Genomic DNA, 14,711 nt, shown 5'->3' on the forward strand with positions numbered 1-14,711 from the left:
TGAAAATAGCCGAGAGTTAGTTTATGGAGTGTCCTTCAAGTGTCAAGTCTGAGAGAGAATAGGAAACGGTCTTCAAGAATTACTCTGTTCTTTCAATTCCCTCTGTCATGGAGCTAAGGGGCCTGAAAGCCAAGTCCTGGGGTGAAAACTAGGGGGCTGGAACAAGACGCTACTGTAGGGGTAAAGAGCAAACAGCCATTGTTATGTTGTTGATGCAAGGAACAAGTGTGGAGCCCATGTTGGGTGGGCTAGAGAAGGGGAAATGTTCAGGAAGCAAGTGAGTGGAATTCAGTATATATTCTATACAAGTATAGAAGCTGCTCTGACCCTCTGGGTGAGCCTCTGGTTCTCCTTGTCGGCCTTGAGGAGACGTGCAGGGACGTGTTTGCTGGCAGAACCTCTCAGCTCCTCCACAGTCTTCAGCAGGGTCTGGTTCTCCTTCTCCAGCTTCAGTAGCCGGCTGGATGTCAGCTCATTCACCTCGTGGCCCAGGGACTTCTGAGGCACTGCATAATGAAACCATCTATGGTTAGGCACACAACAACATACTATATGCAAATGCTACAGGTTCTGTTATAGTGGTAAGAGGTCCCCCAAGGGAAGAGGAAGTATGGAATATCCCTAACTGTAGTTACTGACAGGGCTTATCCTGATCCAAGACCAGTTAACCCCATTAACATCGTTCCAAATCCAGGCCCAGTGCTAATCTGGGTCTGGGAGTCATTGAATATTAATTACAGGAGTTAGTCATGTGTAGATAAACCCTGTCCAATCTGTTGTGTGTGTATGAAGAACCAAAGCCAGGGCCAGGGTTGGAGCCAGAGCCCCAGTGCTGAGTGCTGCTGCTCCAGGCTGCTCACCCTCTGTCAGGTCAGGGGTCATGGAGAGCTGCTGTAGTTCCCACCCCAGGTGGAGAGACTCGTCCATGCTCTGTTTCTGGGCCATCTCTAGGACCAGGTTCTCCTCTAGCAGCTCCTCAATACGCTTCCTGTCCATGTCCCGGTCCTAACAAACACACAGACAGACAACATACACACGACACACTGTCAGACGGCTCCCCAAAAGCTAAGCCTTACAGTATAGTATGGGCATTCATCAGAGATGACCTACAAGATGGCTCCAAAAAATGAGCTTGTAAAGTCAGTCATATCACTATGTCTGTTTGATTCCTCTGATCCCACGCACAAAACACACTCAGTTTCCCTCTGTCCTTTACCATTTCCATGTCGTGGATCTTGGATTTGAGCTGCAGGCTCTCTTTCTCCAGCTCGTGGAGTTTGTCAGAGCGAGCCCTGGTTCCTTCCAGCTGGTCCTCTAGCATGGCCTTGGTCTCCAGCAGAACCTGGTTGTCCTCCTTCAGCTCCTGTAGGACCCAGCAGATTTCACACATACGTCAACCACAGCCATATCACTACTACCATCCCCACTACCACGCATTCAACCAACATTGGGACAACAGGTCAATACATTTATGTTACACCCAATGAATGCTTCACTGACACGTCAAGCTTGTTGGGTGCTATTTCTTTGTTTGGCGTACCTCTACTCTGGCTTTGTAGAACTCAATGTCGTAGAGCCTCTCCTTGTAGCGTCCCACTTCACTCTCCAGCTTGTCCACTCTGACGGCCTTCTCCCTCAGAGCGTCCAGTTCGTCACGATATGCCCTGGCAGAACGGGCGTCCGACAACAACTGCAGGCTCTGGAGGGGACAAACGAAACACTACATGTCAGTGTCACACTCATACAAGATATTTGTTTCACACGGACTCCCACTATATACATGCATTGCGCCAGGCATAATTCATATTGGTAAACAAACACGCCATGGACTGTATAGGTGGACATCATATAGGTAAACACACATGGCAGTAATACACAGAGGCAGGCTGAAGCTCCTCTTAGTCAATAGTGTCATGAGTCAGTCATCTTCTCTGGAAGAGGGATTTAAAATGACCACACACACACACACAATTATAAGCAGCTCTGCCATGTTGTTGTGGTGGGCCCTACTCCCTAACGGTGCAAATTATGTTTACAACAAAGACAACATCTAAGGGGTTAGCCAAGCTATAAATAGCTCAGCCGCTAATTGGTTAAGGGCATTAACCTAATGATTAAGAAAGTAAAACAGAAGGTGGTGGCAATGGTTTGATGTGTTGTATAACTCTGAGGGCAGTCAGGACACCAGAGGTGACATGAGGTCTCATGGGTGGAGCTTTGGTCTAGTGGTCTGGGCCAGCTTTGTGTGACACATCTGGCATAGCTCAGCAGCACGGTTAGTGTATCGCTTATGTGTGAAAGTGTGTAGCTGGAGTTCAGGAGAGACACGTTGGTTCATGGCAGACAGATACTGTAGTGTGTAGCTGGAGTTCAGGAGAGACACGTTGGTTCATGGCAGACAGATACTGTAGTGTGTAGCTGGAGTTCAGGAGAGACACGTTGGTTCATGGCAGACAGATACTGTAGTGTGTAGCTGGAGTTCAGGAGAGACACGTTGGTTCATGGCAGACAGATACTGTAGTGTGTAGCTGGAGTTCAGGAGAGACACGTTGGTTCATGGCAGACAGATACTGTAGTGTGTAGCTGGAGTTCAGGAGAGACACGTTGGTTCATGGCAGACAGATACTGTAGTGTGTAGCTGGAGTTCAGGAGAGACACGTTGGTTCATGGCAGACAGATACTGTAGTGTGTAGCTGGAGTTCAGGGGAGACACGTTGGTTCATGGCAGACAGATACTGTAGTGTGTAGCTGGAGTTCAGGAGAGACACTTTGGTTCATGGCAGACAGATACTGTAGTGTGTAGCTGGAGTTCAGGAGAGACACGTTGGTTCATGGCAGACAGATACTGTAGTGTGTAGCTGGAGTTCAGGAGAGACACGTTGGTTCATGGCAGACAGATACTGTAGTGTGTAGCTGGAGTTCAGGAGAGACACGTTGGTTCATGGCAGACAGATACTGTAGTGTGTAGCTGGAGTTCAGGCGAGACACGTTGGTTCATGGCAGACAGATCATGTGTATTGATGTATTAAGTGGTGTAATGTTGGTGCTAAGTCATGTGATGTGGTTTGGGAGCTCTGTCTGACATCAGCTGTAATTGACTCCCTCTGTTTACTCAGCAGTGTTGACATTCTGTGGCACACATAATGTTAACGCTGTAACACGTAGCAAATCATTCAAAAGCAGCAGTAAAATAACAATACAGAGTCAATGTGGAGGCTATATACAGCAGGTACCGGTACAGAGTCAATGTGGAGGCTATATACAGCAGGTACCGGTACAGAGTCAATGTGGAGGCTATATACAGTAGGTATCGGTACAGAGTCAATGTGCGGGGGCACCGGTAAGTTGAGGTAATTCAAGTAATATGTACATGAGGGTAAAATGATTAGAGTGACTAGCAGCAGTGTAGAAAAGGGGGGGCAATGCAAATAGTCTGGGTAACCATTTAATACAGTTCTGTGCTGTACTGAGTTGTTCTGTATGACCCTGTGCTGTACTGAGTTGTTCTGTATGGCCCTGTGCTGTATTGAGTTGTTCTGTATGGCCCTGTGCTGTATTGAGTTGTTTTGTATGGCCCTGTGCTGTATTGAGTTGTTCTGTATGGCCCTGTGGTGTATTGAGTTGTTCTGTATGGCCCTGTGCTGTATTGAGTTGTTCTGTATGGCCCTGTGCTGTACTGAGTTGTTCTGTATGGCCCTGTGCTGTATTGAGTTGTTTTGTATGGCCCTGTGCTGTATTGAGTTGTTCTGTATGGCCCTGTGGTGTATTGAGTTGTTCTGTATGGCCCTGTGCTGTATTGAGTTGTTCTGTATGGCCCTGTGCTGTACTGAGTTGTTCTGTATGGCCCTGTGCTGTATTGATTTGTTCTGTATAGCTCTGTGGTGTAATGAGTTGTTCTGTATGGCTCTGTGTTGTAATGAGTTGTTCTGTAATGCTCTGTGGTGTATTGAGTTGTTCTGTATGGCTCTGTGCTGTACTGAGTTGTTCTGTATGGCCCTGTGGTGTAATGAGTTGTTCTGTATGGCCCTGTGCTGTATTGAGTTGTTTTGTATGGCCCTGTGGTGTAATGCGTTGTTCTGTAATGCTCTGTGGTGTACTGAGTTGTTCTGTATGCCCATGTGGTGTAATGAGTTGTTCTGTATGGCCCTGTGCTGTATTGAGTTGTTTTGTATGGCTCTGTGCTGTACTGAGTTGTTCTGTATGGCCCTGTGCTGTATTGATTTGTTCTGTATAGCTCTGTGCTGTACTGAGTTGTTTTGTATGGCCCTGTGCTGAATTTAGTTGTTTTGTATGGCTCTGTGCTGTATTGAGTTGTTTTGTATGGCTCTGTGCTGTATTGATTTGTTCTGTATAGCTCTGTGCTGTACTGAGTTGTTTTGTATGGTTCTGTGCTGTACTGAGTTGTTCTGTATGGCCCTGTGCTGTATTGATTGGTTTTGTATGGCTCTGTGCTGTACTGAGTTGTTTTGTATGGCTCTGTGCTGTATTGAGTTGTTTTGTATGGCTCTGTGCTGTATTGAGTTGTTTTGTATGGTTCTGTGCTGTACTGAGTTGTTCTGTATGGCCCTGTGCTGTATTGATTTGTTCTGTATAGCTCTGTGCTGTACTGAGTTGTTTTGTATGGCCCTGTGCTGAATTTAGTTGTTTTGTATGGCTCTGTGCTGTATTGAGTTGTTTTGTATGGCTCTGTGCTGTATTGATTTGTTCTGTATAGCTCTGTGCTGTACTGAGTTGTTTTGTATGGTTCTGTGCTGTACTGAGTTGTTCTGTATGGCCCTGTGCTGTATTGATTGGTTTTGTATGGCTCTGTGCTGTACTGAGTTGTTTTGTATGGCTCTGTGCTGTATTGAGTTGTTTTGTATGGCTCTGTGCTGTACTGAGTTGTTTTGTATGGTTCTGTGCTGTACTGAGTTGTTTTGTATGGCTCTGTGCTGTACTGAGTTGTTCTGTATGGCCCTGTGCTGTATTGAGTTGTTTTGTATGGCTCTGTGCTGTATTGAGTTGTTTTGTATGGCTCTGTGCTGTATTGAGTTCTTTTGTATGGCTCTGTGCTGTATTGAGTTCTTTTGTATGGCTCTGTGCTGTATTGAGTTCTTTTGTATGGCTCTGTGCTGTATTGAGTTCTTTTGTATGGCTCTGTGCTGTATTGAGTTGTTTTGTATGGCTCTGTGCTGTAGTAGGTAGATTTGTCCTGCACCTCTTGCTGAACCCTCTTATTTTCAGTCTCCATGTTGTCCAGTTCCTGTCTGCAGTCCAGCAGCTGCTCACTCTTCTCCTCCCTGAGAGAGAGAGAGAGAGAGAGAGAGAGAGAGAGAGAGAGAGAGAGAGAGAGAGAGAGAGATGGGGAAAGACAGGGGGAGAGGGAAAGCAAGCGAGGGGGGAGAAGAGAGAGATCGAGAGACAAACATGAAAAACCGAGAGAGAGAGAAAGGGGGAGAAGAGAGAGAGAGAAAAGATAGTGAAAGAGAAGGGGAGAGAGAGAAAAGAGAGAGAAGGGGGAGAAAAGAGTGAAGAGAGAGAGAGAGAGAAGGGGGTTGGAGAGAGCGGAGAGAAGAGAGAAAGAGAGAGAGAAAGAGAAGAGAGAGAGAACGAGAGAGAAGGGGGGAGAAGACAGAGACGGGGGGAGAAGACAGAGAAGGGGGAGAAGACAGAGAAGGGGAGAGAAGACAGAGAAGGGGGAGAAGACAGAGAGAGAAGGAGGGAGAAGACAGAGAAGGGGGAGAAGACAGAGAGAGAAGGAGGGAGAAGACAGAGAAGGGGGAGAAGACAGAGAGAGAAGGAGGGAGAAGACAGAGAAGGGGGAGAAGACAGAGAGAGGAGGGAGAAGACAGAGAATGGGGAGAAGACAGAGAAGGGGGAGAAGACAGAGAGAGAAGGAGGGAGAAGAGAGAAAGAGAAGGAGGAGAAGAGAGAAAGAGAAGAAGAGAGAGAAGAGAGAAGGGGGAGAAGTCAGAGAAGGGGGAGAAGAGAGGAAGAGAAGAGAGAGAAGAGAGAAGGGGGAGAAGACAGAGAGAGAAGGTGGGAGAAGAGAGAGAGCGAGTAAGAGAGAAGGGGGTGCAAGAGAGAAAAAGAGAGACATTGTAAAACACATTCACATATGTACGCATTTGAAAAACACCATTCCTCACAAACAAACCCATAACTGTCCCACACAAATATTTGTTTCTGTTTTCTTTAAAGTTGCCTTGAGACACTGGAATTTTTACTTAGATGTGTACCCAGCAGAAAGGAATCCATGGACCTCTTTCCTTACTGGGCCAGGTCAGCTGGTTTGCTTGTGGGTGTGTGTGGGTCGGGAGCCGGGGATAGAGTTATTTACCAAATGATACAAACATATTTCAACTGAAATACACAAAGTAGGACCACAAAAACAACCTACAAATGACCTTACAACCAACTTTCCATGACATGCAAATCTCTAACTGTAGAGCTGCCTTGCTTTGGTTCCACCGGCTCTTTATAATCCAGCAAATCCAGATAACATCTGGTTAATTGTGTAACATGCCAATAGATTCCTTTCTTCCCCATGTCTCTGACGAGACTGACTTCAGACCCCCTCAACCCAGCATGAGCAGCAAATAGAGCCCATATCACAACATCAGGTTCTTCTGTTAATGGATTTGCTCTATTGTGACGCCGTAATAGACAGGCAATGCAACCTTAATGCAATTTGGATGGCCTCCTGCTGTTTATTTAGATGTGACAGCGACTCGGCTTGGGAGCAGGTTGGGGCTTGCTGAGGCTGAGGGAGGCCAGTCCTGCTGGCTGCCGGTCGGTGAGGAATGAAGAATGTGCCACACAGAGCCTCCAAGAGGACTGTGCATTCCTCAAATGAGCTGAGATGCTTTCCAGTCTCCCTGGTCCAGATTAGTGATCTCTACTGGGTCTGCTATTGGCTGGAGGAATTATTATCACTGTTCTGTTCCACACTTCCTGTGATGTGCATGTTGAAATCAGAGGCTTGAGCAGCTAGCTTCGAGAGTGGAATAAAATTCACGTTTTGCTGCTGTTGCTACAGCTGCATTTGGTGAGCACAGGGTTCACGCACGCGGGCGCACACACACATTTCCAGTGTGTACCTTGTGTGTCTGGAACCCTTTAATCTCATCTCACAATAGATCATGTCATCAGACATTCAGTCTCGCCACAGCAGTAAAACAACTTTTCAACACCTTTCAGTGTTTCCCCCAGTTTCATTTAGGCCCCAATAAAGAGAGTAGATGACAGACTAGGCTCAACACAAAGCTGCTCATCCACTGTGAACCTGTGTGGGTGACAGCACTGAGCCTGCAGCAACTCTGAGTCACTAACAACCGTGGTACCATGGTCTACCAACATTTTACAGTCTACCATTCACATTAGACAATGTGCCATACTGTCGTTCTGCATGAACCTGACAGGATTGAGATTGCGACTGGGTCTTTAGGGGCCATATCGTCATCTATATCTACACAATCTATTCCTGCATTCCTCTTAACACCAGGTTTTGTACTGAAGTTAAAAAAACATGAAAATTAAGCATATTTTCTAAATATATTCTGCCGGAGCTATGGTCACATGGTCATTTTACTGTGCCCTCAGGAGGACCTTCCCTGGCAATCAGTAGACAGTAGACAACAGTGGATCTCTATGTATTGGGTTTAACAGAGAATGATCTCTTTCCCTCGAGTGTGGTGCTTCACAGTGTACAATGACCAGAAATCTGAGAAAAAGAAGTGGAATTCAATAGATTTTGTGCTCTGTAGGTCAAAGACACATAAAGAACTATAATGCCCTGTCATGGAATCATCTGATCTGGGCCAAACCCCCAGACACCTGAGTCGGTATCAGTCGGAGACAGCATCAGGACTGGCCTGGGTGACAGGAGGCGTATGTGATTATGTATCATCTCTACAGGAGACTACACTATATGCACTCCTGCAGAGAAGCAGTCTGCAGCTTCTGTGGCTGACACCATTTAGTCAACTGGGCCATTGTTTCGGTCGATAGGCTGTTGGTCGACCGAGATTTAGCGGAGCGGTCGCAAATCTAAAACATGTTTTATGTCTGTTTGGCTCCTGTCTCAGTGGACTAATCCATTACGGAGGCCGCAGGGATGGCACAGACCAAGAATAAGGGGAGTGTGGTTAAGATGCACAAGGTGCATCGCTCTCCAGAATGCCAATTTGTGCACATTCATTGTGTGAATTGTCTGTCCTTTGTTAGTGCCTATCAATTCCCCATTACATACATCAGTATTACATTTACGGTTAATCCCCATAATTTCTAATCTACAATGTTTGTTTGGTTACAGTCATTTCTGTTAATGCATTCAATATGTAAATATTACAGTCGTTTACTGTTCTCATTGTCGGAGTGGACACGTTGTTTGCAAGGCTTACAACCTCTGCTACACTTGTGAGAAACAACTTTTGGTTTATTTCATTCCATTTACGAGTTTTGTCAATGTATTCATTGTCTTTTGTTTGGAGCTCTCCTGTCTATGTTGAGTAAGGATGTGGACCTAATTATGCATGTAAGAAGGCCAAATGTATAACTGTGCCAATGTGGGGGATGTCTGATAGTATTTCTGATTGTCTTAATTCACCACCACTTGGCTAATGAGCTGTGGAGCTTCTCAAAATTATTTATTTTCTTCACCTCAAAAGTCTGTTATGAGAATGACAATAGTTCCTCCCTTTCAATAACCCCCGAAATGTCATGCTCTGATTTGGTGGAAACACCTGTGTCACTGCACGGGAAACGAGGACCCAAAATAATTAATATAATGTTGCAAGTTTGCTAGTGCAGGCTTCAGGCCGGACACAGGTGATAGTTGATACAATGTTTCAGGTTCGTTGCAGACAGGTCATGTGATTCATATGATATTTATTTTATCAGGATATCTTATACCTGCAATGTTTTGATTTGTTGGCTTTGTATGGTATTCTTTTTACCTATATGCCAATAGAAGTAACTTTTAGATTTGAATAATTTGGATAGAATTTAGATTAACTAAACGACAATGATTTGGAGATAAGAAGACGTTATGTACGGAATTGTGCATATGAAAATCATAACTGTCACGCAGATCGAAAGAAATTGTAAGATCAATTGTAAACTTTCTACATGAAAAAGGTTTCCGACCCCTTTTGTAGCCTATTACCAGTTACTTCAGAATCTGCAAAGGTCAGCAGCACCAGAAGGAGCTAACAGTTTTTTCTAGAGGTCTGGCTCCCTCTTGAGTCATTTGTCCTAATTATTTTAGTGTGCTTAAAGCATCAGACAAGCTCAGTGTATTTTTTAGTCGGGTATAGCACTAGCAGCTTCACTGATATCTTCTGGAGTTATGATCATCGTAAAATGCCCGATACCTCAGAACTGGTTCGAATGCCAACAGCATTACTGGACAAATCATTTCAATCTTTTGATGGACTTGATGAAGAGAATCCAGAGTCAGCAGCTTAGTTCGTGCATTCTTAAACACTTCCCCCTGAAACAAAGAAAGCTTAACAACCCCTCCCTATCATAAATTGACCACTGGCCTTTGTCTCTGCCAAGGCTAATGGACTCTGAAGAGGAAGTTGATTATGACACTGCAAAAAGGTTGAGCACTATCACGCCAAAACAGTAGCATAGAACCACTTGCGTCTTATTGAGAGGCTGCAGGAAATGTTTTCTCCTCGAACAATACCCCTGACATGTAATGATTTTTAGCTCTGCAATTAGTGTCCTGCTTTTGCTGTTCTCTCCGGTCAGCATTAGAGTGCCTTATGAACTGGAAAACAGAGAACAAGATACTCCTCAAAAGACAGAGAGAGAGCTGAGTCACGGCTCCCAGCTCCAATGGCACACAGTTCTGGGAAAGCAGCAGGTGAATTTTTTATTTTATTTGACCTTTATTTAACTAGGCAAGTCAGTTAAGAACAGTGGGTTAACTGCCTGAATGCAGTGTCAAATTTAGACACTCTACTAGACAGTACATGGGACACCCACAGTACTTATAGGATACCTGTAGGAAGCTTACACAACTTCTGAGAACCAATGGTGTGTTTAGAGATCCAACAGACATTTTGCAGTCTACCACTACCGACTTACTCAGAAGGGCCAATGGGGTGTTTAGAGATCCAACAGACATTTTGCAGTCTACCACTACCGACTTACTCAGAAGGGCCAATGGGGTGCGTACAGAGCTGGTGAAAGGCCAACGGGGGAACTTACAGCTCCTGGCGCAGACGTCTGATCTTGGCCTTGGCGTCGGCCAGCTCCACAGACAGGTGTTGCCGGCTCTCTGTGCGGCGCATGCTGGGCGAGTCGTTGGGCGACTGGGCACAGAACGGCTGGGGAGAGTACAGTCCACAGTCCCTCTCCTGGGTCAGCTCCACAATGGTCTGGAAGGACACAACACAACTCACAGACCATGGCTATGATCATGTATCCTACACACATCATATACACCAAAGTGTACAACACATTAGGAACACCTGCTCTGTCCATGACATAGACTGACCAGATGAATAAAGGTGAAAGCTATGATCCCTTATTGATGTCACTTGTTAAATCCACTTCAAATCAGTGTAGATGAAGGGGAGGAGACCGGTTAAAGAAGGATTCTTAAGCCTTGAGACATAGATTGTGCCCTTCAGAGGGTGAATGGGCAAGACAAAATATTTAAGTGCCTTTGAACGGGGTATGGTAGTAGGAGCCAGTGTGTTAACAACTGCAATGCTACTGGGTTTTTCACGCTCAACAGCTCCCGTGTGTATCAAGAATGGTCCACCACCCAAAGGACATCCAGCCAACTTGACACAACTGGGGGAAGCATTGGAGTCAACATGTGAAACGCTTTGACACCTTGTAGAGTTCATGCCCCAGCAAAATGAGGCTGTTCTGAGGGCAAAAGGGGTGCATCTCAATATACATGTTTATACACAAAGTGTATACCTGAGACATGTGTCACGCCTTCCTTACTTGAAATGATCGGCCCAAGTCATCTAACAAATTGCTTACAACCGTGTTAGATCATTGATCACAATGATGGTCAAAGTAGTTGTCAGGCAGGGTATTGAAGATTGAGTATACTGAGGGTGTGGTTTGCACTACATAGTCTACCATATGTTGCGTCAGGCTGCCCTGCTTTTCTGTCTGCTCAGTCTGGGAGGTGTGAGCTTAGGGAAATGACTCCGATTAGAACGGGCCTCTGAGGAAAGAAGCAGCAGCACCTAGACACCGGGACCAGTTACTGAAATGGAAACCCCAAACATAATGAAAAGCCAAGTACTAATTGGCCTAATGCTGTTACGGTTTAAAGGTGAATTGGGCTGGGTTTGAAGATAAGAGTGGGAAAAAACATTGGGTTTAAATGGTCTGTGAAAAAGAGAGGAAATCAAACAAGATCTTCTCATCATCGTCATTTTAGTTCACCCCACTACCCTCCTCCTCCGTTTATAACCCAGTGGCCATGCAAGGAAATGGGCTTTTAATGAAGAGCGTCTGGTTTCCAGAGGAGATCTGGAGATCATTATCACCCCACCCCCTCCCCTGTCCGCCCCCCTGGCCAATAGAATGCTGGGACTACTGCCCTACCAGGCCATGGCAGTTGTATGGGTGGGCCATGCTTAATCAGTCTGCTCTAGGTTCAACTCACACACATGCCATATAAATGCACAGACAGACACCATCCAGACTCTATATAGATTGTTAACAATTTTCCACCCTTCTTCATTAAGACAACCTTTTATGTACTCTCTTGTGGGGTGAGTTAAAAATGCACCAATGTTTCAGACATGTACCTCCAGCTGATCGTCTCTCTCGTCCACTATGCGTTTGAGATGGAAGGCCATGTTCCTGGAGAAGGAGTCCAGGTCCTCTGGGGGCAGCTCGCCCCCATCCAGCCACTGCAGGTCCACAACATTCTCCTGGTTGTGGGTCACCTTCAAAACAACAACATAGAGTCATCTCACTCTGCCAGCCAATACACAGAGACCCAGGTGTGTTGACAGCAATAGAGAGCCAACTACTTTAACTCAAACAGCTGTGAAGTGTCTTTAAGCATGAAACACAGAGGATGCTGAAAGAATGCTGAAGGGTACTTATCACAGTGGGAGGACGTTCCTTCTCTTGCTAGAACAAAAGCGGTACGTGCTACGTGCTGACCTGGTAGCGACGACCCTACCGTTTCTACTTGTAGAATCGCAAACGCTCATCAGTGACCAACAACTTGACTTTGGGCCAATCAGAGCGCACATTTAAAAAAAGGAAAGAGGGCATTTTCTGTACATCCACGGATGAGCCAGTCACACTTCATATGCAATGTAGGCTATGGGATGGTAGCTAGCTAAGTGCACAGATGCAATGCACACAACACTAAATACTTCCTCCAAGCTAGCTAACCACCGTAGCTAGAGTTGACATTATAATTAAAATCACAATGGATTAGCTAGTTTCCATGAAATAGCTGCCTGTGTTAGCTGCCAAGTTAGTGCAGTGTCCTTAGCTAGCTAGTTATGTTGTGCTGCACTGGCACTGGCAGTGTGGGATTACGGAGAGTGATTTGAAAATGTTTGTTCGTCATCTTGCTAGTTAGTTATCTAGCTGTGGCCATCTGGCTAGTATCAACAAGAGCTTTCTACAAAATTGCAACATTAGCGCAGCTAGCTTGGAATCTAGACCATAAGCAACATACACAGACATGCATTGCCAAGCAACGCTAGCGTCACCTTCTGGTTAGGAGTATTTTAAGGCTGAATGTCTGACGACTTCCAAGGTCTTTGCTGTGTGAATAAACAAGCGATTGACTGCCGATACTCTGTTCAGAGATGCTAAGTACTCTCTGCAGGCAAATGTTTGACTATCCTACTGGTGTGTCTGAGCTGTTACATAACAAACTGGCCCAAAACAAACACAAGAGGTCTCAGGGTTTATGTTTTAACTAGATGCCCTCACAAAAATGTGTTTTTTTTCTCATACCTCTTGGATGTGAGATGCTATGGCAGCTTTTGTGTCAAAGTCTAAGGTCTGGATCCTCTCGATGTACTCCTCTTTCTTCTCACACTGCAAACAAAAATAAGCAGTTTGGGGTTAGGATGACAGACTGAGTGGAACATTTGTAGAGGTCTTCCTGAGGTCAGCTTCCGAAACACAGGAGAATGCCCTGAGTTGTGATTGGTTGGCTTTAAGGAAAGCGATGTCTGAAGGAATGTGTAGGTATTCTCTTCGTATATTATTTGGTAACCATGCGTTGTGAGCAGCCACTGTGTTCTTTCCTGTTGATGAGAGTAAGGGAGATAGGACTGTCCGCTTTAAAAAATGCAGACATTTTGCAATAACTATTATTTTATATGCCTTTAACCTGTAATCAAATCATGATGGGAAAAAAAACATCGACTTCACACAGACAGATGAGACGGATACACATTTCCCTTAAGGAGTCTTTGAGAAGTAGCCTGTTCAGAACCTCTGAACAGTGAGCTAAGTGTGAACGAGAACGACAGTGTGAGGTTAGCATCTCTCTTGCTAGGGCACTGGTTATGTGTGATGCATCGTCATCGTTACTCCAGCCAGGCTCAGGGCAGAGACAGAGACACGGGTCGGTTCAGGGAGCAGCCCCTCTGACCCCTCTCTGACCTGCTACCAGGACAGTCAGGACAGACCACCTGTCGCAGTGCCAACTGCCGAGGGAGAGGAAACGGGGAACTGAAGCTAGTCTGAGTGAGAATGACAAATTTGACTCACATTACTCATATAAACTGTAGCTGTGTTAACACTTGTCTGAACAATAGCCGAGGGTTATAGATGTTCAGGAACTAGTGAGTAAGAGCTACTTATAACAGTAGTAGAAAGAGGGTTCATCCTACAGGAGTATGGTAATGGTAGACTGCTGACAGATGATTAAGGTGGTGACGAGTCTAAGACGTACCTGGACGGCACAGCCAAGCAACAGCAACAAAAGCTTCCTCATCTCCTCCAGTCCTTGCTCTGCAGACACAAAGAGATTGTCAATTAGCGTTTTACTACCATAGATAACCATTATACTAAGCATCGATTTGATTACACTTTTTACACATTTTATATTTGACTGTAGCTGTTAAACTTCCCGGGGATTTGCCCCTAGTTTCAAATCCATTTCATAACCAAATCCCATGAACTTTCTCAAAAGGCTAAAAAGATAACTGCCCCCGCGGTCTCACAGATTGGCTGCGTACTACAGCCACGAGATGAGCCATTCAGGTAACCCTATTACACACATGTAAAACCGGTAATGCTTGCTGTCCCCAACCAAAAAGACTGTACTGTATTTTTCAGCCATCCAATCCGCTAGGTATCATATGATGCCAAGCCACACATAGATGAAATGAGAAAACAGCTGTTAGGAAGCTCACCAAGGCTGAGGTAATAATCTGTAGGATTATACTGTAAAATAATGAGCCAGGTGGTTTGTTTCTCCCTCTGTGCGTTTGTGTGTGTTAAGCTCATCAGCCCCAGGGGTAGAGAGCGGAGCTGGGCCATAAACACAGATTACTAACAACAGGCTTAGACAACCAGGCATGTTTATTCAGAAAAAGGGCCACGCAGCAATTATAACTACTGTAAATCCCCACCAGTAGATAAAACATCTTTACGGACAGCCATAATATCAATGGCAACATCCTGTTGTAAGTGTATGCTATGGTGCATCCGTCTCCTCCATGTGGGTGCAGATGTTGGGTGTCTAGTGACAGCAGAGGTAGTGA

The 14,711-nt window shown here is 45.3% G+C and overlaps 1 protein-coding gene across 5 annotated transcripts in view; it reads right to left on the reverse strand.

Moving 5' to 3' along the window:
- LOC124041172 (girdin-like) overlaps positions 1-14,711 on the reverse strand; it is an 81,831-nt gene that overhangs the window by 27,761 nt on the left and 39,359 nt on the right. For all 5 annotated transcript variants that reach the window (XM_046358434.1, XM_046358433.1, XM_046358435.1 and 2 more), the window contains exons 5-13: positions 13,898-13,956; positions 12,949-13,032; positions 11,772-11,912; positions 10,201-10,370; positions 5,198-5,279; positions 1,541-1,699; positions 1,217-1,363; positions 861-1,005; positions 328-506 (exon numbers count right to left, since the gene is read on the reverse strand). In XM_046358434.1, coding sequence (XP_046214390.1) covers positions 328-506; positions 861-1,005; positions 1,217-1,363; positions 1,541-1,699; positions 5,198-5,279; positions 10,201-10,370; positions 11,772-11,912; positions 12,949-13,032; positions 13,898-13,956 — 1,166 coding nt within the window. The remainder of the gene's footprint in view (positions 1-327; positions 507-860; positions 1,006-1,216; positions 1,364-1,540; positions 1,700-5,197; positions 5,280-10,200; positions 10,371-11,771; positions 11,913-12,948; positions 13,033-13,897; positions 13,957-14,711) is intronic.

The sequence above is a fragment of the Oncorhynchus gorbuscha genome, linkage group LG08 (assembly GCF_021184085.1).
Source record: "Oncorhynchus gorbuscha isolate QuinsamMale2020 ecotype Even-year linkage group LG08, OgorEven_v1.0, whole genome shotgun sequence".
Taxonomy (NCBI): Eukaryota; Metazoa; Chordata; class Actinopteri; order Salmoniformes; family Salmonidae; genus Oncorhynchus; species Oncorhynchus gorbuscha.